The 24,378-nt window shown below is 39.8% G+C and overlaps 1 protein-coding gene across 1 annotated transcript in view; it reads right to left on the bottom strand.

Moving 5' to 3' along the window:
- Positions 1–944: 944 nt before the first annotated feature.
- ASIC5 (acid sensing ion channel subunit family member 5) overlaps positions 945–24,378 on the bottom strand; it is a 35,828-nt gene continuing 12,394 nt past the window's right edge. The window contains 9 exon segments of the mRNA XM_061191047.1: positions 945–1,099; positions 1,102–1,134; positions 2,496–2,587; positions 8,433–8,601; positions 10,752–10,808; positions 13,075–13,222; positions 14,454–14,603; positions 17,310–17,429; positions 18,055–18,292. Coding sequence (XP_061047030.1) covers positions 945–1,099; positions 1,102–1,134; positions 2,496–2,587; positions 8,433–8,601; positions 10,752–10,808; positions 13,075–13,222; positions 14,454–14,603; positions 17,310–17,429; positions 18,055–18,292 — 1,162 coding nt within the window.

Genomic DNA, 24,378 nt, shown 5'->3' with positions numbered 1-24,378 from the left:
GAAGGTGGACACTCATCCGGAGGAGTCTTCTCCATCCCGTGGTGTTTACCCTCCCATTATCTGCGCTTGATCTTTTACGCAAAGAAAAGAAGAAAGCCAAGATTCACAGGCAGGCGATGGTACTTTTCAGCCACGTGGTCCCTCTCTCCCCTGGCCTGCCTGTTACCACGTGCTGCTTCGATGGCACATTTAGTAATAGAGTCACAAGAGAAGAAGGCTGAAAGTAGACTGATTGCCCGAGGGGTAATGAGAACACTGCAAGTCTTGAATTTCCTCCTTAGATTAAAGAAGTATGTGGAGGTATTGGAGAAAATGGTAAACACTTTGTTCTCCCAACATACTACAAATTTAACTTTACTTTCAAACAGATTTATTGTAAGTCTCCACCTGTATAGGAAATAGAGATCCTGCCCCTCCAAAAGTTAGTTATAAAATTGAAGTCTCCAGATAAAAGAAAATAAATCATGTTGAATTTTCCTGAAAATGAAAATTTTCAGAATTTTATAAAGAACAAATTATATGTATTATTTCCTGAATAAACAAGTATCTTCTCTCCTCAAATATAGTTTATTTATCAGGTTTAATTTATATAGTTAGCCCTAAAGTATGTCTTTTTCCATTACTCAAACTTTCATTCATTAAAAAATATTTCCGAAATGCTTTCAACATAATCTCTACTGTTCTAGGTGCAGGGAATTCCATGGTGGAAAAAAACCCCTAAAAAACAAGACAGTGCCTGTTTCTTTTTTTATATATAAATTAATATATATACCTAAATACAGACGCAGACAGAGATGAAGATATGTATAAAGAGATAGATATCTACAATGGATTTTACTGAATCCCCAGAACTATAACGTAAAGTTACAAAGCAGTGAGTTAGTCATGAATAAATGTGAAGGCATCATGAAGAGAAAAGCAAAAGCTTGTGTCCTAAGTGGACGTCAGCATTCCTGTGTGCTGTTTTTATTCCCCAGATGAACCTGAGGTGCAGGAGCCCCCTGGCTCACTTCAGGGATCTTCAGCAAGAACAAAATGCATATCCAGTAGAAACTGGTGAATATATACTCAGTGATTTCTATCATTGTAATCACGCTGGCCCACAAAATAGGCCCAGCAGACCTCCAAGATCTGCTGGCATAAAACCAATAAAGAAAGTGAATAAATCATGTTTTTTCATGAAAAGCAAATTAAACATTACTAATTTTTAAATTATTTGAAGCTAATTAGTTAATAGTAACTGATATTATATGAATATGAGTTAATGGTATCATATTGTTTGGTATAAATAATGCAACAGCAATTAATATGTCTTAATATTATCTCAGAAGGAAGAGAGAAAAGGCAAACATAAAATCCATTTCCAAAAATATAACTCAAAGACTTTGGAGGTTATTAAACCTCAGCAAATTCATAAAACCTCCTAGAAAAGTACGAATTCATTTCTAAGTGCGGAATGGAGAACAGAAATTGGACATTAGGGCGGCATTACTGCATAATGATGTTTTCCAGAAACAGATTTCCAAGCCATTTGTGACCTCAAGTGTCCAAACGATTTCTTTTTGCAGTATTTCGTTACACGACAATATATTAACAAAGTACTGCCTTCTTTTTAAGAAGTTTTCAACATCTATGTGTCTGTATTGTTTGTGCTTTTTTGTGGTAAAATGGATATAACATCAAAGTTGCCATGTGGACCAATTTTAAGTGTACAGTTCTGCGGCATGAAGCACATTGTTGTAAAACCATCGCCACCATCGTCTCCAGGACCTTCTCATCTTCCCCAGCGGAAACTCCGTCCCCATGAAACACTAGCCCGTCGCCCCTCCCCCAGCCCCCTGTACCCACCACCTTCGTTTGTCCTTATGGATTTCACTGCTGTAGCACTGCCTTCTTAAATAGACACGTTATTAATCTTTGCTCCTTGCCTGGGCCGTGCCTAGGACGATGCTGTTTTGTGAGCGCTGAGGAATTTGTGTGTTTCCTCCCTGTTCAGGGGCTCAGCTGCCAGGGCCTGACTGCGCTCACTTTGCCTGACTCTGATGTCCTCTTCTGTCTCCTCCAGGACCTCCTCGCATAGGCGGTGAGATCTAGGAAACCAGCCATTACGTCTGCCAAGGACGGAAGGGGCGGGAGCGGTGCTCAGCCCTTATCAATAGATTCAGGCTTGTTCAGGCTCTTTGCAGCCCAGTCTGGGTGGAGTTTGTGGAGAGGTCTGCGTCGCTTCGACCCGGACGTGGGGTTGGGGTACGTCTGAGGGGAAGAGGATGCTGAGTGTGTCTAGGACATGACGAGCCCCGGCCTTTACTTGTGAGCACCCCTGTGAGTTTGCTGCAGGCGAGTCAAGGGGCTGGAAAGGCGTCAGATTCACGCGGCAGGCGAACGACAAGCCCTAGGGATTCCTTTCCTCCACTGATAGGCTAAACCTTAAGTACGAAAGGAAAAAACACTGACATAATTTCTTCTAAATTGAGGAACAACGAAATAACACTTACCAAGTAACTCAGACACACTCACTGCTTTTTGAGGCTGGGTTACTTTATAGTTTACGTCACTACGGTTTATTTCAACGTTCACAAGATTGTCCCTGGGAATACCAACAGAGTTAATTGAGCTCAAGATTCTCAGGCCTACTTTTAATTCCTAGTTGACAAAGGTAATATGTATTTTTGGTTCAGAAGTTGTTTAGTGTTGAATTAGACACGCCACTGTATTCAGTACTAATCACAATAGCTTTGCTTGGAAGGCATTCACATCTTGTTGGTATTTAGGGAAAAGAATTTTTCCGCTGACCCAATACTTTTTCTATGCTTTATTCCTGAGAAACTGGAAAAAGACATTAAATGTAAACCTCTGCTGAGTATATTATTTACAAACATTGGAGTGTGTGTCTAATTTTACTTCAAGTCTTGGTCCTGTCCCGTGTGACTTACATGGTCCTGGAGAAAGCACACGGTTTTCCCAAGTCGTGGCACTCCGTCTGTGGCTGGGCTTTTAGACTGGCAAGAAGCAATTAAATAACGTATGGAAAGAACTGGCACAGAACCTGCACATACTGGGTGCTTAATAAATGGTAGTCATTTACCTGACATTCTTAATATATTATGGCATAGACTCAGCTTTCTTAATACATTCTGGAAGTCGTTATATGTGACCAGAGTAGCTAAACAATATTTTTAAATAACTTATGCACCCTCACCATCTCCAGCTCAGATTCCACCTTGAACTTCATTAGTACCTTGAATTACCTCTTGGTATTTCTACTTGGATGTTCAATAGGTATTTCGAATATTCGAAGCCAAACTCTTGATATTTCCCCATTTTAATGCAATAACACTGCACAGCCAATTCATCAATAAATACTTGTTTTACCTTCAAATATGCCCAGACTCCAGCCTCTCACCCACTCACTGCTACCACCTGTGCCTAAGCTGTCATCATCTCTCACCTGGAGTTTTCCAGTCGCTTTCTGGTTGGGCCTTCTGCTTCCGACTTTAGCGCACTCCATCTCAATAGATACTCACTCTTTGCGCTTCACACAAGAGCCAACATAGTACTTGTGTAACTTGCAGATCCATCACTCTCCTGCTCAAAACTCCCCAGAGACTTCCCAGAATATGCCAAGGAAAACCCTCTGTGGCCCTGAGAGATTTCTGTCCACCAGTGACCCACGCCCGGGCCATCCTTGGCCATCACCTACTCTGCCTGTTGACACATCCGGTTCCAAGCTATTCTACCCACACACGAGGCATGCTGTTGGCCTAGGACCTTTCTCTGCATGTGGTTTTCCCTCCTGAAATGTCCTTTCCCCATTAATATCGAGGCCAACTCTTACATTGCCTTTAGGTCAGCAGTTTTCAAAGTGTGGTTGCAGACCCCTAGGGGTCCCCGTTATCTTTTAGGGAGGTTCACAAAGTCAAACTCATTTTCATAAAGTACTAACATGTTATCTGACATTTTCACTATGATTGTATTTCAAGAAAGCTGCAGCAGCCACTTTTGATGTGGAACATCATTTTCACTTGAAGGAACGACTGACGAACGACGGTTCTTCAGACTATGAAATTTGGGGGACATTTTCACAGTAATGAACAAAATGAGCTGTTGCACCCCAAAAATAATGGAGAAGACTTGCAGTCAATAATAAATTGCAAGCTTAACTTTTATGCTAAAGTGAGAATTTTGGAAAATTTATGTCTGCTATGATGAGCTTGACAACTCAATTTTTAAAGACATTTATGGCAGGATAAGTAATGGTATTAAATTGAAATGTGCATTATATAATACAGTGGATCAATATTTGGAAAATCTGCATAGCCCAGAGAATTTCTCTCATGTCCAAATCATGCATGAGTAAAAGATCCAAAGTGCAAGATCAATGAATATAAACACAATTGAGTATGAAAAATTCACTGATACGTTTTGACATTTCAGTGCTCACAGCTTTCAAATGCCACCCTGCCCGTTTCTTGTCCCCAAAGAGTTAAGCTGATGAGAAGGCCATGCGCTTCCTGCTTCAGCACCTGGGAAAGTTCAAGCACACAGACTCTGACCCTCATCTGGGATCGCTCGTCCACGTCCTACCTCAAAACCACAAGGACAGGTAAAGCCAGCTGCCTTTCCTTGTTCTCTCAAACCAGGAGAGGTTCTGCCTGGGAGCCTGCATTACTCTTCCCAGAAAGTGTCATTACGTGAGCAGTAAGTACATTTGTCATACCTCTTGATGCACGTGTGGCAGCATAACCCCAGCAGCCTCGTGAAATGTTGAGTGGAGAGTTGACCCCCGTCCTGTGGGGCAACCGCAAGACACGTACTACAGTTAACATGTGAGAAGCTACTCTTGTTGAGTGTTGATGTGTAATCAAAGAAAAATATCACAATTAGCCATAAAGGCTATTAAATACGCCTCTCTTTTTGAACAGTGCTTGTGTTCGACGCAAGGTTTTCTTTGTGTTCTCCAACCAGACGACATAAACCAAGAGACTAAATGTCTGGCTCTCCTTTCTTAAGCCAGACACTAAAGAAACCTACAACATCCTAAAATAACACCACTCCTCTTCCTAAATGTTTTTTTTTGTTTCGGAAAATAGTCACTGTTTATAAAAAAAACTTTTCTTTGCGTCACCGTATAGCACGTTCATTGTTGTTGTTTCAAATGAATCAAAAAGTAAAAAAGTTCACACCTTACTTTTCTAATATGGCAAATATTGTTACTTAAAACTCACATGAAGAAAAGCTCATTGGACCCCTCAGTGATTTATGAGAATGCAAAGGGACCTTGACACTGAAAATCTGAGACCCACTGGCTTAGTTCTGCCCAGCTGTCACCTTCACAGGAGGATCTTACTTGATGGCAATCCTCCAGGCTGAGGACAACCCTCCCCCCGACCCTACCTGGCTCCTGCAGCCCCTTCCTCTGCCCCTTTCCTCTCCGGCACTCCACACCACTGACATGCCCTCACGGATTTACCGTCCATCTTCTCTCCACGGGAAGTGAGTGCAGCAAGGCAGGGTTTTGTCTTTTGTGCGCGGAGGTATCTCTAGTTTTTAGAGCACCCTGGAATCCCGACACACACTAGGTACTCATGACCTATTTGTGAAATGGACAAATAAGGGAACAAATCAAAACTGAAAGCAATGAATGAATAGATAAGTACATATTAACCTGTCTGTTTTATAAGCTGAGGTGGAAACTAACCACCTGATGATTTTCAGACACAACAGTAATTCCATTACGAATATATCCTATTGTGTAATTACCTAAATGGGAAAAGAATTTGAAAAAGAATAGATATATGTATATGTATAATTGAATCACTTTGCTGTACACATGGAACTAACACAGCATTGTAAATCAACTGTATAGTCCAATATAGAATAAAAAGTTAAAAAAAAAAGAATAGATCCCATTAACAATGTTTCCCGGAATCATGTGGTGTCTTTAATATATCTAAGAAGCATGGCTGTAAATCACTCTCCTTACGGTTTACTGTTTAGAAATCAGTATTCCCTAATATAATTAAGTCAAAATATATCATTAATATGTTTAATTAATTTCCATTGGTTTAACCCTGGGTAACAGGAGAATGTACTGTGTTTAAGTAGCTAATCAGGGGGGTATTGTAATATTTGCAAATAATAAACCAGTTGCCAGAGTGAAGGAAATAATAAAGTTGTTTTGGAAGTCCAGAAATTTTAGTAATATTGCAATCTTTCCGTGCTCCATTGTGCTTCTAATTTGCATGTAAACTGGTAATACTGTGTAATTTCCCAAGCACAAAACTCATAGCCATTTCCCAGCATTATCCATTTGTGTTTTTGCGAGAAGATAAATTCATCCCCTACAAAAATATCCCGAGGTTTACTCAGCTCCTCTCCAGTGTGTGACTTGCCCAGTAATTTGGGTCTCATTGAATCTACACCTCATGGTGATGGCGAAATTTTTCAGGACTTAAGTCCAGGAATATTTGTTTATGTCAGGAGAGGCACAATTATGAAATAAAATCTGGATTTTAATGAGGCTAAGAAGATCAAAGAAAAAACAGAGTGTTTATTGCATTTACAAAACACTAAAAAAATGCTTTCACGTGCTTGAGTCTGAGTGCTGGATTAAGGGGAATAAATTTGTTTTGCATAAAGCAAACTACTTTATACACATTTTACTTGAAAATTTGTTCAATTAAAACAAAAAATATTGTTTTGCTAATGAAATTGGCCTAAATTCAGCCACAATTCACTTCCCCATCGCCTGCTTCAGTCAGGCTAAGCTTCTTATCACCTTTGTAATAGAGTCCAGCAATTAGCACGTGGGGCTCTGTACTGGTCATAGTCTGGGGTTGGTTTGTGCCCCAAGAAAAAAACATACAGTCTTCGTAATTAAATTAGGGGTGTTTTAAATCCTACTGATGTTAAAATTCTATATCTGGTTTCCTGACAAACTGTATGTGTGTTTTCTGATTTACTGCTCTGATTTCTGGTCCTTGTGCACAAACCAGTCTTTTAATTATATGTGTGATTCTAACCCCGGCTCTGTCTAGGATTTGGGCGCCCCTGAGTCCAGCAGTACTTGTTCAGGCCCTTGCCTTAACCTTCCTGGTACTGGCCTCTGCTGGTCACAAGCATGCAAGGTCCCTACGTGTCAGTTACGTGATAAGGTTGATTGCATAACTACTTACAATAATACAAGGTTTAGGAGAAAAAACCAGCAATGTTTGCTAAGGTTGCCTTGTATAACAAAGGGTTTCTTTTCTGGTTCACCAATATGTCTCCAAAATGGTGCCTACATTCTCTGCAGGCCAAATAGGAAAACTGGAATATCCCTTCCAGCCAAAATGTCACACAAAGTGCTCTTCTCGGGCACATTTAAGTATAATAGGAATAACACTATAAGTACATCAGTTTCCCATATTAAAATGAAATACAGAGACATCTGTATTGGAGACAGAAGTGCTCACAGAGATATAGCTGCAAATTTTCCAGCTTTCCAGCTTTTTATCTGCCAAGTGTTTGAAGTGATATCCTATCCACCCTGTCTTAAAGAAAAGACTTTTTCTTCCTGATTTGAAAGATCACTTTATTGTCTAGGCATTTACACCAGGAGCCTGTTTTTTGTTTGTTTCATTAAAATAAACACCAGCTTAAAACTGGAATCAAAACATTCTTTCAAAGTTAGGTACTTGGCTTTCCAGAAGTAAATCAGCTTTTATTTAGTTAATATACTTTATTATAATAGATATAAGTACAAACACCAAATGTACTATATTGTTATTTCAGGCCCTCAGCTTAAAAGTATAAATAAGATACAAAGAGAAATGCTACATCTGCTCCTTGATTTTAAAAAAAGAGCTTTTTATGAAGTTTGATTTGTAATTTCTGATGGGTAGTGTGATGTAGCAGAAAGACACCTAATATAATCTTCAGTTCATCAAAATTGTAGTGCTATGTCTCTGTGGAAAATATATGGAGACCAGAGTCATAGGTTTGGGGCATAAATTCTTTGTGTGCCACTAAGGACTTTCACAGGACAGTTACTTGAAATGCCGTGACTTCAGTTCCCTCATCTGTAAAATGAGACTAATTTGTATTCCCCCTAATACAGTTATTAGAAGACTCAAACTATATAATATACAGGTAAGGAACTTCACGTTTTCACACACTAAGTGATATTTGTCAGCATTATTCCCCAGTTGGGCCAAAAATGTAAGGTCATAAGCAAATTACTTGGACAGACCTCATTTTACTTTTCACTAAATTAAATTAAGGGATCGAAAGACACGATCTTTTCTATGTTTCAGATTCTAAGCTTTCATTGACAATTCATTGCTGTAAGCTGTTGCTTCCTGTGATTGATCAGAATTTCATTTCCTGAGTCTTTGAAAGTAAAGAAAATATGTATGTTAATTACAAATAATTTACAAGACTAAAACGATTACCTGATATATTGCTGGCTTTGATTCAACTTCCTGGAAAGATGTTTCAAAGCTTTTTGACTCGGAAAAGTAGAATAAGAAATGGCCTCAGGGTATTCTGTTTCTTCAGGAGGAACAGGGCAGCTGGAATTATGAGTTCCCATTGTACATAATCCCTTAACTTCAGTGTGGTCTGAAATGAAAATTAGGACAGGATATTCAGAGAAGAGGATTACTTCAGTGGGGAGGACAGAGCTTTTTAAATTTTTATCATTTCACTTTCAATGTTTAAAACAGTGGTTAACAAGTTCAATCACTGCCCCCTTAACAAGTGGTATTTATAGTTCATTTACATTTTAGTATAAATACATCAGAGGAGACAATATAAAACAAAGGCGTTACCCTTGAATTCATGGAGTCACTGGATCCAGATCTTTGTTAGAAATAAGAAATTCTTTCCAGAAAGTCTCTGGGCTTATTTTCATAAGATATCAGACATTTGGATAAAAGATGGCAAGTTTGTGTGACCTTGTGTCACCTTGAGAGGAACTTACAAACGTCATCCTGAAAGCCAGTGACTCAGGTGTAAGCCAAACCTGTCCTGGGCTTTTCTCAGTAATACTGGTGTGAAATGTGCTGGAGGCGTCAGCGGCCCTCAGGTCTGGGGAGCAGTGAGTGACCTTCTCACTCAGCTGAGGTTCCCTGTCCTCTGTCCTCTCCTGGCCTTGGACAGCATCCGGGCCACCCATGCAGGTGTGTCCAGGCAGGGGAGTGGCGGTCGGCCGCAGCTTCCCTCTGGACAAGCACCCGGGCCCGTCTCACTGCTCTTCGCTTTCGGTAGATGTTCCGGTTCTTGTTTTCCTTGTGGGTTGGTTACTGAAACACTTTCCTGTGAACCCTTTGTTCACCAACACCGTCTGATTAATGACCAGATTTGGGCTTCTTTTCTAGATTCTATTAGTGATACTCCTTCGGGGAATGACTTCTGCAGGCATCCTCTGGTTCTGCGAGATGACTGGGAATAACCCCCTCACTTTTCCAACACATGCACACGCACACACAAACCACACGCACAAACACACACGCGCACACACAAACCACACGCACAAATACACGCGCGCGCGCACACACACGCACAGGCACGCACACGCACAATGCACAAACACATGCACACATACACACGCACACACACGCAACACACATGCACACACACACATGCACAGGCACACACGCACACAAATCACACACTCACACAGACACACACGCACAAACACACACAAACACACACACGCACACGCACACACACACACATGCACTCTTCTGACCCCATTATCCCATCAAATGCCCATCAAAATCCCTGCATGCATGATTTGTTTTCCCCAAATTTTCCCATCCTCCCCCTTCAGGGATAGGAAGTTACAAGAAATTTGACAGTATAACTTTACCTCCTCGGTCAGTAATACGACTTCATTTTCAGCTTATAAGCCATTAAAAAATATCAGATCTTTTCTGCCTATGCCCATTCCATGAAATATTTTACACCCATTAAAAAGAGACTGTTAAAGCTATTCCTGTTGACCTGGAGATATTTCCACAGTGGGTTAGGTAAGCAAGTTTCATAGAAAGGTATATAATATGATTCCTTTTTAATAAAAGAACCAATGACTTAAAGTCATAAATATGAAGCTATATTTGCAGAGAAAGTGACGGTAGAATATACTGGAGTGTTAATAACATTGGTTGAGGGTTACGATAAAAGGTACATAAGCAAAAATTGCAGTTTAAGAGGACGTTTTCCTCAGTAAAGGTGGCGTGGGAGATTGTGATTCCATTTATGTAAAAATTATCTATGCACATTTATACATAAGGTACATATAATGAAATGAATGAATGAAAGGATGGTCACCTAAATTTTGACAGTAATTTTCAAAGTGATGCTACTTCTATTGATTTCCACATGATTCTTTTCTATTCTGTAATGTTTGAACTAGTCACAACAAGCATGCTTTATTTATGTAATAAGAAAAATTAACAAAGCTATTTTAGTTATAAAAATGTTTACAATTTAAAAAAATTTTAGAAATAAAAACCAGAACTCTCTTGCTGTCACTTTGTCACTTCATATCTTTGATTCAGATGAATCTTGAAATCAGAAGGGCTTTTCGTTTTGTTTTACTGCCTATGTAAGCTATTGTTATTAAATTTAAGAACGTTGAAAAACTACCTCTTATAGTCTCTCTTGTTTCATTTCTGAACTTTGTATGGTATGATTTAAAGTCTTGTATGATTCTGAGCAACTTTCATATAAATCCTGAAAATAAAGAAATAAATTAAGCCACTTACTGAGTATAGGAGACACACAGTTGTAAAACTTTTGTAGGTCACACTCTATGCCATTTCCTTAAAAAAAATAAGTGTAAATATAGAGACTTTACATTTTATGTAAATATCTTTCTTCCATCCATCCATCCATCCATCCATCCATCCATCCATCCATCCATCTGTCCATCTGTCCATCCATTTATTCTTTTTCAAAAAATAGAATGAAAACATAATACCCAATGAAAATGCACATTGAGAGGAAGAAAATAATGTTTTTGTTTACTTCCATGTTTCTTTCCATTTGTCCATATCATTCTAAAATCTTTTAAGCAGGAATATTGATTTTAAACTGTTCATATTTTTAAAATTTACACTTGCTTTCACATTTATCATCTCATTTTTTTCCTACTGTAATCCTACGATGTGGAAATCATCATTTTACAAATGAAGAAACCAAGGTTCGGAAAGTGACTCTTGCCGAAGCACATGGGGTCCTAGGCTCATTCTCTTCACCTTCTGTTCCGCTCTCTCTAACCATTGATTCAAATATATGTGCACTCACACACCTGGTGGGCTGCCTATCTAGTGGTGGGATGGGGCAGGTGAGTACCACTATCCTTTAAGCATCTGCTGTGGACTTTGAGACAACATCAATATGTATCAGAGCCAGGTTTCATCCCAGGCTGATTTGCACCTTAATACAGCATTTGTCTCTTGCCATACCCATGTATCTCTGGGGTGAGCCTCAATGTTTAGTCAACGGCCCTGAAAACAACCAAAAGAGATTGTCACTTAGAATCTGTGGAGAAGTTCAACTGACTAGCAGGAAGTGTGCTTTGTGAAAATCTTCTCTTACTTAAGGATTCTCTTACTTCTTGAATGATATTTCTTCCATTACGAAGAACAAGGAAATTTTGGAAATGACCCTTATCTGAAAGGCTGATTTTGAGGTTTGCCTCTACAGTTTGTTAGTGGGGATACTTTAGCTAGTTCGTTTAATGTGCGTAAATCTCAGTTCCCTCATCTGTAAGTAGACTTAGAGGGATAACTAAGCATCAAACCAAATAAGATATCTTTCTGTAAGCACTTGATACACCCTAAAGTTTGTGCAAATGTCGTGCTTTGTGTTTTACATTTCATTTTGCCTAGTTTCTGATTCCTATTATTCAGTTTTTGTTTTGTCAGAAATGATACATTTTAAAATTAGAACATTATTTTTCATCTATCAATTCAGACTTTTACCTGTACCTTTGGAAAGATAATTAGGAAGGAGAAATCAGAGCCAGAGCTAGCAGTTTTATAGAATGGCAGTTTTGAAGGAGCCAGAGACCAATAAAAAGTATTCTAGAAAGAAGGAAGTGATGAGTCTAGAAATTCCAGCAGTTTGCCAAGTCAAGACTCTGGTGATAGGGGCAGAGGCAGCCTTAGTATATCCGAGTGTGTGTGTGTGTGTGTGTGTGTGTGTGTGTGGTGTCAGAGGGATCATCACGTGGGGAACTGGCAAACTTGCAGGACCAGACTGGTTTTGCCCCTTAATTCACTCTACACTTCTTTATAAATACGCTGGAGAAGCGGGGGTGAAGGAAATCTGAATAAAACTATCCAGCTCTTACATACTCTGTTCTGTGTCAGGCAGTTTTGAGACCACTTGCATACTCGCTTCATCCCCGTTAGGACCTGTAAGATCGCTCAGGTTGGGCCCCGTGCTCCTTATTCTACAGGAGCTGCAGAGGTTACGTGCAAGGCCGTGTAGATGAGAAACTGTGGAGCTGAGCCGAGGGGCCCCGGTTGGAGCCCAGGTCCTTCCACCCCGCTGCACTGCCCTGTCCCGGGCTTGCCTTGGACATCCATGGCTCTGAAAGCATTTCAACTGGATGCAAAGGGAGACCAGAGATTCTTTTCTGACAACAGCAACGACGACTTCTCAACAGGGAAGCATTCAGCGTCGGTAACATTTATATAGAGGATCTCAGTTTTCTTTCAAACTGAGAAGCAGCTTTAGATGAACAGCTTTAGATGCTTGATGAACAGCTTTAGATGCTTGAGAGCACCCAATTTAAGATGTTGAAATAAGACTTGGGGACCGGCTCAGACAACACAAGGTTATTTTCGTTTCCAGAAATCTCCGCTATGAGCCCACGATTTACAGTCTGTTGGTTGAGGTTTATTTGTCAGGTGGATGATTTTCCATCATAGAATTTCTTAAAAATGGAAAACAGCTTTAGGATATGTTTATCCTAATGTTTCAGAAATTCAGATTCAGAAATAAACATATATGTTTATTTCCATGTTTCAGATTAAGTGAATGTAATTAAAGAGAGGGACAGGGCCATTCCCTATTTACCAGGAAGCAGAAAAGACAGACATCCACACTGCTTCTCTATGTGCCAAGCTTTGCATTCCTGCAAACAGCCAGAGGTGCTGTAGGTCCTGAGATTTTGCAGCTTCATGTGAGCGTTGCATTCTCCCCAAGGGTATTCTTGATGGGCTGTCTTAAGACAAAATAAACACCTGGGTCAGGAGATCTGTCTGAGTCAATTCACTCCTTTCCTCCCCAAGAAGAGAGGCTGATACACATTTTTCCTTTTCTCTCAGAGGTCTTTGAAATTTTTTTAGTTGACAACATTTGCTTATTTTGCCTACTCTGTTAACCTGAAAATCCCTGAAGGTAAGTCTAATGTTTGTCCTTTAATATCTATCCCAAATACTCTGTACCTGTAGTGAATCAACTACAAAATTAACTCAACTCATACAAGGAAAAATAGTATCATTCCTGGAAATGATATTTTAGCATATTAATCAACCCACTCACAAAACAGCCACCAAAATCATGCACAAAAAAAGATCCTTTAAAGCAGACTCACAGACATGAGAACAGACTTGTGGTTGCCAAGGGGGAGGGTGGGGGAGGGATGGAGTGGGAGTTTGGGATTAGCAGATGGCAACCATTCTATAGAGGATGGATAAACAGCAAGGTCCTACCGTAGAGCACAGGGAACTATATCCAATCTCCTGGGATAAAGCATAATGGAAAGGAACATAAAAAGGAATGTATATATATATATATATATATATGTATAACTGAATCGCTTTGCTGTACAGCAGAAATTAACACAACATTCTAAATCAACTAAATTTCAATTAAAAAAAAAGATCCTTTATTGAGTACCTATTATGTGCCAGGCAACCCGGTAAGTGCTTTCTTTATGTTATTTCACTTAAATTTCATTATAACTGTGAAAGGACACATTACCCCAGCCCGCAGTGAGCAGAGAGGAGATGGAAGTTCAGGAAGTTAAACTAGGAAATTACAGAGCAAGGGGCTGGCAAATGGAAACCTGCCAGACTCGTCGGATTCCAAGAGTACTGCTCTGCCCGCTGACCTCCTTCTCAGAATGTCCCGTTGAGAAAACGCACAGTTCAGCCACGTGGGCATAGCTCTTACTGTCTGTTTCCAGCTCGAATGAAATTCAAAGTTAACTTGGGTTTGATGGGCTTCCCAGCATTCACTTACATTGTATATGTGAATTCACTGTTTTTCCTAAATATGAGCCTCCCAGTAAAGGAAAGGTAAGTATCTGACCTGAAACTCAGGAATTTCTGGTGGTGTTTGAACCGCAGATGCAGGAGAAAGGAATTTCTGGCGAAAGGTGTTATTTACGTACTTATGGGTTTGCTACCCCCTGAGTTCCATCAGACTCTGTATTTTGCGATTGTATTTACCTGCACCTGGCGGAGGGTCACCCGAGCATGCATTCCTACAGGTGATGGCAAGCCTAACCCATCAAACTGCGGCACCTTCATCCGTGAGTGGATAATAAAGATGATCCCAGTGTCGACAAAGCCAAGGGTTGGGTCATCAGTAAACTCCTCCTGAAACAAACATGTGCTTCTTCCCAAATTGCAGATTGACCGCAATTCTGTACAAGTTTAAGACTGGGTTTTATCATCTCATGACAACATCTGAATTACTTAAAATCAAATATTTCATAGCAGTACGCAATCTCTTTTGACATAAAAGCTGTGAAAATTAGACACCTAAGACCTACTCTTCATGGCTGAATCACACTTGAAGGCCTGGACAGTTTTCCCTGGATCACCTCTTGCCTGAGGTGATATCACGTCCGTATCATGACTGTCAACCACCTGAGTCCCCTGGCCCACTCTTCACCCTGCTTGCCTTTAGTTGTTTCCTCCTTGGCTGTTCTCTTTGCTTATTTGCTTTAGAAAATCCTTTGGCCCTTTGCTTCTCTTTGCAATTAAAATATCTGGCCTGACTTAAAATTCAAATTCATTTTCCCCTGAAAGTGAAGACTTACACGACTTCGTTAACACTAGTGCATTTCTTCTAGAAATCTTATGTCAGATGAAGAAATTGAAGACTAAACTTCTGGTGACTTTGTTATTAGTTGTAATTTCAGGCTATAAGGAGAGGGAATAGGCCTTGATGAGGGAATAGGATGATTTTTCTTGTGAATGGGTCAAATACACATGCAATGGCGTTTAATACATATGCTCAGCCTTCCATCTGAAACTCAGGACCCTATTTCTCCTGGTCCTGTTATGACTCTAAGGAACGCTTAACCAGCTGGTCTGGAAGAATATCTCAACTCCATTTACTTATGGAACTTTGCGTTGAATTTGCAGAGTTTAATTGCATTCTAAAAATATGTGGGAAATTCTAGCTTGTAAAAGTCATTATATATTATTCGAAGTGAACGTATGGCTAACATTTAAATGACTTGAAAATTTTGATGAACTAGATGTACGAGCATGGCTGCATGTGCTGCAGTGTGCAGCACTGTGTCTGAACATAAGGCAAAGCATCGTGAATGGGGCACAGGAGGTGGCTATGAAGCGTGGATTAGGAGAAATTCTTTGCAAGTAACCAGTGGCTTCGTTCACTTGGTTTGGGTGGTGGGTAGTTTGATGGGATTCAGGGAGGCTAGTTTTATTTCTCGTCTCTGCCCTTAATTGTGTGATTTTGGATACCTGATTCAACAGCATTTCAGAATCTTCGTTTACAAAACCATTGTAAATCTTCATTTACAATACCTCTAAGTGTGTAACACCAGAAATGATTGTGCAAGACAGAAGGTGAGAATCAGCCTGGGGTGAGAGCTCTGCCAGCTACTCTCGAAGGTGATACCACTGCATTTCTTAGGTGCCTGGACACCAGCTACGCTCGAAGGTGATACCACTGCACTTCTTAGGTGCCTGGACACCAGCTACTCTCGAAGGTGATACCACTGCACTTCTTAGGTGCCTGGACACCAGCTACTCTCGAAGGTGATACCACTGCACTTCTTAGGTGCCTGGACACCAGCTACTCTCGAAGGTGATACCACTGCACTTCTTAGGTGCCTGGACACCAGCTACTCTCGAAGGTGATACCACTGCACTTCTTAGGTGCCTGGACACCAGCTACTCTCGAAGGTGATACCACTGCACTTCTTAGGTGCCTGGACACCAGCTACTCTCGAAGGTGATACCACTGCACTTCTTAGGTGCCTGGACACCAGCTACTCTCGAAGGTGATACCACTGCACTTCTTAGGTGCCTGGACACCAGCTACGCTCGAAGGTGATACCACTGCACTTCTTAGGTGCCTGGACACCAGCTACTCTCGAAGGTGATACCACTGCACTTCTTAGGTGCCTGGACACCAGCTACTCTCGAAGGTGATACCACTGCACTTCTTAGGTGCCTGGACACCAGCTACTCTCGAAGGTGATACCACTGCACTTCTTAGGTGCCTGGACACCAGCTACTCTCGAAGGTGATACCACTGCACTTCTTAGGTGCCTGGACACCAGCTACTCTCGAAGGTGATACCACTGCACTTCTTAGGTGCCTGGACACCAGCTACTCTCGAAGGTGATACCACTGCACTTCTTAGGTGCCTGGACACCAGCTACGCTCGAAGGTGATACCACTGCACTTCTTAGGTGCCTGGACACCAGCTACTCTCGAAGGTGATACCACTGCACTTCTTAGGTGCCTGGACACCAGCTACTCTCGAAGGTGATACCACTGCACTTCTTAGGTGCCTGGACACCTCGTAGGCGTAAGCACTTGGAACTTCTTAGATCAAAATTACAAAGTTGCAGAACTAGGCTTAGGCAAAGTCCATCTGTACGGTACGTTTGCACAGCAATTATTGTTTCATCACCTCTTCAGACTAGAGATTCTATGGTTTGTCAAAGGTCTGTGTAGGGCTTCTTTCTAAAACATATTGCCTGCTTTCATGAAAATCTAAAAGTTGTTTTAAAAATGCATTGGGTCGTTTTAAATTAACTGTATACCTTGCGATTTAGAAATCTCTAGTTTCCTTATTTGGTGGCATGAACGTTTCCAGAGTCATAACAATGATAGTAACTGATATAGCTAAAAATATCCAGGTTATGCCTCTAAATTGGGCCTTTTTAATCTCTAAGTCAGTAGTTTCATCCATGGAAGTCTTGGCGAAATTAATAAAAAACGAATTTGTGGGAACAATTTGACAAGGCACAGTGTTCTGAGACTCTGGTGCATTCTTGTTTGTCCTGAACCCTGGCGAAGTTTAAGGAAATTCAATACCTGATTGACATTGAAGAGCAAGCTTAAGCAAGCCTCTTCCGGAAACATCTTTTCCTTTGCTTGGATATTTTCACCGTGATTAAAACAATTTCCATATTCAGTGAATACATGTGCAAAATCCTCCAGTATGAAAATAAACCAAAGAAAACACAATCACTTGGGTATTTTGGTCACTTCTGAGGTTTAAATTGCTATAACTTTCTTTTCTTGATAACAGTGCCTAAGTGAGAATGCAGACATAGCAGGGAGAATAGGTAATCTGGTGATTTTGGTCTGTATTCAACAACAGTTTTCCATTTTTGTAATATGCATTTGTCAATTTGTATATGATTATCTAATTGAGACATTTTCATACACAGTTATCTCTTGAACAACAGGGGTTCAAACTGCATGGACCCATTTTTTTCAATAAATATGTGCTACAGTACTACAAGGTCTGTGGTTGGTTGAATCCTCGGCTGGGATTTGGAATCATGGATAGGGTTTTCCTTTTAAAAGGACTGTCCTGCAAGAAAGATCACCAAAGACTTCCGTTCTCTATCTTTTCTTATCTAACTATATGAAAAAGGAAGCATGTCTCATGTGTATTCACACCCCCTGATGTCATAAGGCTGAGCTAATGACATCTGATCTTTGAGCAAATTTAGATTGATTCCCCACAGGAGTAAACTTTACCTCAATGCAAAATGATACAATGAAGTAGCTTATTGTATTGATAAAATTTGAAGAAATATCAAATCATTACCTCTGGGCCCCATGGCTTTCCAAAAAAGTCACATTCTAACAAAGTGCTACTGTTGAGATAAAAACCATTTGTCTTGACAAACTGCGTAATGCTGAAGTTTTGCTCGCTTGCAAGAAAATCAATAGCCTCTTTAGAGCCAGTGGAATTGGTACTGATTTCCTGAGGATGAAGGACTTTGGATATGATATTCCATAAGAAAAAAATAACGCCAAATGTGGCTGCAGCTTCTGTTTGGAACCTATTAGCAGGAATAAAGGCAATATTTAGAATAATAAGCACTTATCATCTAGAAGACAATATCTGAACCCTAGCATCTTCTCCATCTTATCTCCTGCATTTCCCCTCATTCATACTACATTCAAGCAAAACTGGATTCCTAAGAGGTCTTTGTCACCTCCTGCAATCTACCTTGTGTTTCTGCATATAGTTTCGTTTACCTAGACTACCTCCCAGACCTTGCTCTGGATACATCCAAACGATCTCCACACCCCAGCATCGAGAGAGAGGTGGGTGGGTAATTGTTAGCAATATAGTTTAGGATTCAGATTTCCTGGGTTCACATCCAAGCTCCACCATTCTCTGGGCCGAGTCCGTATGACTACCCTGCAACTCTCATTTCTAAACCTTTCCCTCTTGTCTGCATCTGGTTAGAACCTGCCGTTCATTGCAGGGCAGGAGCTTTGGTTGCTCACGTACATTGTGTGTGTGGATCTGCGACCCCAGCTGGTTTGCAGGGGACAGCAGCCAGCCTGCACTCCCCCAGCCCTGTCCAACCCCCTCCTACAGCTTCTTCAGATCCGGTGTCAAGCCAGGGTGCAACCTGGAGAAGGTGCCCACTTACCTTGCAGGTCACCGGTACCACCAGGATCGGAGGTGAAACACACATTCCCAGCTCATGTTTGTTTCCCTCACTTCAAATCTGTCTTCTTTTCTAATTGCTGATTAGAAGCAGCAGTTAGAAAGGAGAGGCAGCAGACCTGCAAAGTCTGCTTGCCCTGTGACTTAGTGCGCTGAATCCCTAGAATAAACCCCTTATTCTCTGTCAGTCATAGAGGTTCTGCTCCTCTGGTCGAGCCCTGATTGCCACAGCAACTTCATGGTATGACTTAGCACATTTTTTCATCTGACTGTGATTCCGTTTCCCCACTTATACAACTGGTGTATGTTAATAAGTGATACAGGTTAATGTATAGATATATTTTGATACAACCCACCTCAAGCTGTCACTTGGATGATTACATTATTTTTCCTAAAACATTTAGAAGAGTGCCTGGAATTTAGTGAGTGTAAGGCAAATATTTATTGAATGAATGTCTCATTATTGTCAAAGTGATTTTCTGTCAATCATAGCAGCAGTAATCTGTTTGCCCTAATAAGTACCTTGTAATTCTTTTATTTTGCTAAGCAATTTCTGCTTTGCATTATATATGGTTCTATATATTCATACCCTAACTTCTTTCAAAATGTGATTGGTATTTTCATATTTTGGATATTATATTATATAATATTATCTTATTATACATCTTGAAACTGAACAAACTTCCTCTCTTCAAATTGGTTGCCTGGCAGCATAGAATAAAATATGTACCCGCTCTTGGTGAGCGTACAGGACGTGCAGTGCAGGGTTTGTGTGTGATTTTGCTCATGGTCTTCCTTTATGTCCCAGATTCCATATTTTATTTTCACTTTCCTTTTGTATTATCTTTAATGTTATTTTTCTTTCTCATGACAGCCACATTAAACACTTTTTCGGTCAAGGTGGGGCACACACAAAACCAAAAGTAGGGAAAAAAAATCCCAAACCAATATCATATAATTTTAGAGATGAGAAACAGCTTTTTTGACCAGCTCTTAATAGAATACCTTAAGTAACCAGCTCTGAGCCTTCTAAGGCCTGTCTTAAAACCACCAGCCCAGGTCCCAGAATCCTATATTCTCTTTGACTCCCCCTTTCTTTAGAGATCCTATTCAGCCCCCCATCATCACGGTTTTCTACCTAACTACAGTACATCTAACAACCTTGATTTTCTGGGGCAAAAGTGTTTTTTAGTGATCTTTTGGAGAGTTAAAAACCTACATTAGCAACAGATTCCGGGGAGAAGAACAGTGTTAGCTCTAAACTGGGGGATGGACCTTTAGCCTACTTCAGGTTTCTAACTCTCTGACCGACAGGCACCAAGGATCTGCTCCAGAGCCCCATGACTTTGGATCCTGCACAGGCTCAGCTAATACTGCCCCATACAATGGTCACTGGATTCTTTTCAAAATGGTTATGCAGAGAAATGAAGAAACTCTCACAGGTGTAGGAGGTATGAATACAATAAATTAAAAGGTTAAAGAGGAGAGCTTTTTAGAACATTGCTTTAGAAGCTTTTTTATTATACTAATAATAGTTGAGATCATGGGGGTAATTTAGGTGTGTGAATTAAACTTAATAAAGTCTAACAGTATTTGGAACAAAGGAATTGATAAATTTTGTGAGATATATTGTTCAGCATAAAATCAAAGTGTTTTGCTCCGAGTTTATTTTCACCTTTAATGCAAACCTCAAAACCCTTCCAAATATATTCTTTCAGAAACCTTGCTTAGTTATAGCCTGTGTTACTCTTTCATTTAACATATGCTGATAAAAGGCTAGTAAAAGAAAGCAATGAAAATACATCGATTTGTTAAAACAATTTAACAACTGATAACCAATTCCCAAGCCTGTCCTTCTTAGCTGTATTAATACCTCTAACTACACTTCCCCAGATTATGACCCAAACAAGTAAGTTTCATCTCAAGTCCACGTCGATGCCTGACTCAGCTCTGCACTGAGTCCCACCAAAACAGACCCAAGTGCACTGTAAATTGGAATCAATTTCCAGACCTCCACTCTAACTCAGAGGTTAAGAAGAGGCTGCATTCATAATGGATCTTCTCCAATTTAGGAAAGAGTTCTTACCTGTCAATCATCACAAATCTCAGCATTTAATGCGCCCTGGTGTGTAACAATCTCAGGGCCCCTGACAAAGGCAAACATCAGTGGAAGACACCTCTAAGAATTAAGCACAGCTCCTTAAACTTTGTCTTGGCCTGATATGCACATGTTTCTGGTTAGGGTGAAGCATGGCGTCATAGGGTATCTGAGCCCTTACTGGGATCCTCTGAATTGACAAAAGCTGAAATAATATGGTGAAATTTGTTATTTTAAATGTAACTGGATTATTATTTGCTACCTGCAGATTATTGTGATATTCAAAGTCCACAGATTAAAAATTTCTGTATTTATATCAGTAAAGTAATTAAAACTTTATGAAATCATATGAAATATTTATTCCTATTACAGTCAATCCTTATCATATTTTATCTCATAACATTTATTTTTGATCTCCTAAAACTAAGAAGTAAAGTTATGTAAAGCTATGGTTAAAATTTTAGATGCCAATTTAAAATATGCAAGTGAAATACATAGTTTTTTTAAAGTTCCTTTATATGGCACATGAGCTAAAATATTTGAAGACAATAGGCTTTGAGAACCAGACAATAGACAACTTAAGTTCTTTTCCTGATCTGTCAATCATTTGCTAAACAATGTTGGTGAGATGCTGGTGAACTGATATTCAAAGTGTCTATTTGTAAAATGAGACTTTGGGCGTTGAAAAAGTCTCTAACCACCACTGTACTGATGAAGTCTTAGTTATCTGTCACCTATAAGTAATTCTCTTATAATTAAGAATTTTCCTCTTCTACAATTTTAGTTTCTAGACGACTGAATCTCACTTTTCGTCTGGGTATTAACTATGTCTAACTGAAGGATACACTATCAGTTTTCTTAAAATGCCACCATCTAACACCAGAGTCTAAATCATTGATTTGAGATTTGAGCTATGCAAAATAAATTAAATTTTATACAAGTTAAAATTTCATTAGAAACATGGAAGTGCTAAAATCCTAGAGTATTAAATATTTTCTTTGAGATCTTTCTTCATTTTGAATCCAGGTGTTTGCAGCCATGCATTTATCCATTCACCTACTTAAGAACATCTTGGTTACTTACAAATTTTTGAATTACGAATAAAGCTGTTGTGAATATTCATGTTCAGGTTTATGTGTGGTCAGAATTTTCCCACTTTTTTGGCTAAATATCAAGGACCAAAATTGCTGGATCATATGGTAAGAGTATGTTTAGTTTTGTAAAAAAGCATGCCAAACTGCCTTCCAAAGTGGCTGTACCATTTTGCATTCCTCCCAGGGATGAATGAGTATTCCTTTTGCTCCACATCTTCACCAAGATTTGATGTTGTCAGCATTCTGGATTTTGGCCATTCTAATAAGTGTGCCATTCTAATAGGTATCTCGTTGTATTAATTTGCATTTTCCTGATGATATGATGTAGAGCATCTTTTTATATGCTAATTGCCATCTGTATGTTTTCTTTGATGAGGTACCTGTTAAGGTTTTTGGCTCATATTTAAATCAAGTTGTTTTCTTATTTTTTAAGTTTGAATGGTTCTTTGTATATTTTGGATAAGAGTCTTTCATCAGATATGTCTTTTGCAAAAATTTCTATCATTCTGTGGCTTGTGTTTTAATTCTCTTATGCTGTATTGTTTTTAACAATATCCTGGGTCATAAATTGCTCCAGAGTCTAATCAAATTAAATTTGGGCCCTTTTACAGAAGAGTTTGAGGCCAGTGTTTGAGAGTTCTTCTGACCCCAGGAGGACTCTTCTTGTGTGCCTCTTTCTTGGATTCTCACTGGAAAACCACTGGCCTGTGGTTTAGCTTGTTTTTATGGACCCACTAGCCTCTTCTTAACTGCTTTACCACCAGAATATATGGTGTTTTTGCGAGCACTCTTAGGCTTGAACTTCACCACACTCTGTTCAAAATAGAGTTCCTCTGGGGAGAGCTTCAGAATTCATTTTTCTTATGGCCTTCCTTTCCCACCCGGCAAAATATTTACAAGGAGGATTCTGGGCAGGGAAGAGGTATCCGGTTTCTGACTTTGTCACTCTCAAGGTGGAGCCTCCATCCTTGAGCAGGCTGGATGAGGGTGATTATCTCAACCTACCAGGCCTTAGACAGAGCTTCGACCCTGTAAGTGGGGTTCACATAAAGAAGGGAGCCCCCAGCCTCTTAACTGTGCTCATCTGGAATTTAGCCTTTGTGACATTGAGCCGTGTTGGATGATGAATGTTGACCGCCTGTGTTTCCCAGGGCACAGTGTAGCCCTTGACTAGAAGTTTGGAGGAGAAGAGCCCTGTCTTCCTGGTCAAACCCACCTGGAGTGGACCTCCTGTCATGCTGGGACAGAAAGGGGGAAGGAGGGAGTGTTTGTGGCTCAAGTTCTGTAGACTCTCCCTGTTCTGGTTGAGATTTAGTGGATTTTCTTGAATAAGTATGTCTTCATTTGCTATATTCCCTGAGGACAACTTCCAGATACTTTAAATGGCTGTTTTTATATATAAATATTTAGGTGCATTTTATTATATTTTAATTATTGTAGTAGATTCAATGATTTTCTCTTTTTTCTGCAAAATTTTAAAACATGCTATTTTATGTGATAGGAATACTTCCCATGAGATCTGCCCTTTTAACAAGTGAAAGTGTGGGATGCAGGATGGCTGACTCAAGGTGCAAGTCTGTACAGCAAGTCTCTGGAGTTCATTTATCCTAACTACCTGAAACTTTATGTCTGTTGACTAGTAGTTCCCTATTTCTATACCCCACCCCCTGCCAGACCCTGGCAACTACCATTCCAACCTTTGATTCTATGAATTTGACTATTTCAGACACCTCACATAAGTGGAATGATGCAGTATTTGTCTTTCTGTGACTTATTTAACTTAGCATAACATCCTGAAGGTTTAGCCACATTCTCTCCTATTGCAGAATTTCCTTCTTTTTCACAGCTGAATAATATTCTATTACGTGCATATACTACATTTTCTTTGTCCATTTGTCAGTCAATGTGCACTTAGTTTATTTCTAGATCTTAGGCAATGCATATGGGTGTGGTAATATCTCTTTGAGACCCTGATTTAAATTATTTTGTATAAAAATTTAAGACTGAGATTGCTAGATCATGTGGTATCTCTATTTTCAGTTTTCTGAGGAACCTCCATGTTGCTTTCCAAAGCAGATGCACCATTTTGCATTCCCACCAACTGTGTGCAAGGGTTCCAAATTCTTCACATCCTTACCAACATTTCTTGTCTTTTGTTTTTTGTAATGGCCATCCTGACAGGTCTGAGGTGATATCTAATTGTTGTATTGATTTGCATTTCTCTGATGCTTAGTGATATTGAGCATTTTTTCATATTCTTGTTGGCCATTTGTA

This window comes from Eubalaena glacialis, chromosome 5 (genome assembly GCF_028564815.1).
Source record: "Eubalaena glacialis isolate mEubGla1 chromosome 5, mEubGla1.1.hap2.+ XY, whole genome shotgun sequence".
Lineage (NCBI taxonomy): Eukaryota > Metazoa > Chordata > Mammalia > Artiodactyla > Balaenidae > Eubalaena > Eubalaena glacialis.
Note: the sequence above shows the minus strand (reverse complement) of the source record. Positions and strands in the feature narration are given on the sequence as shown.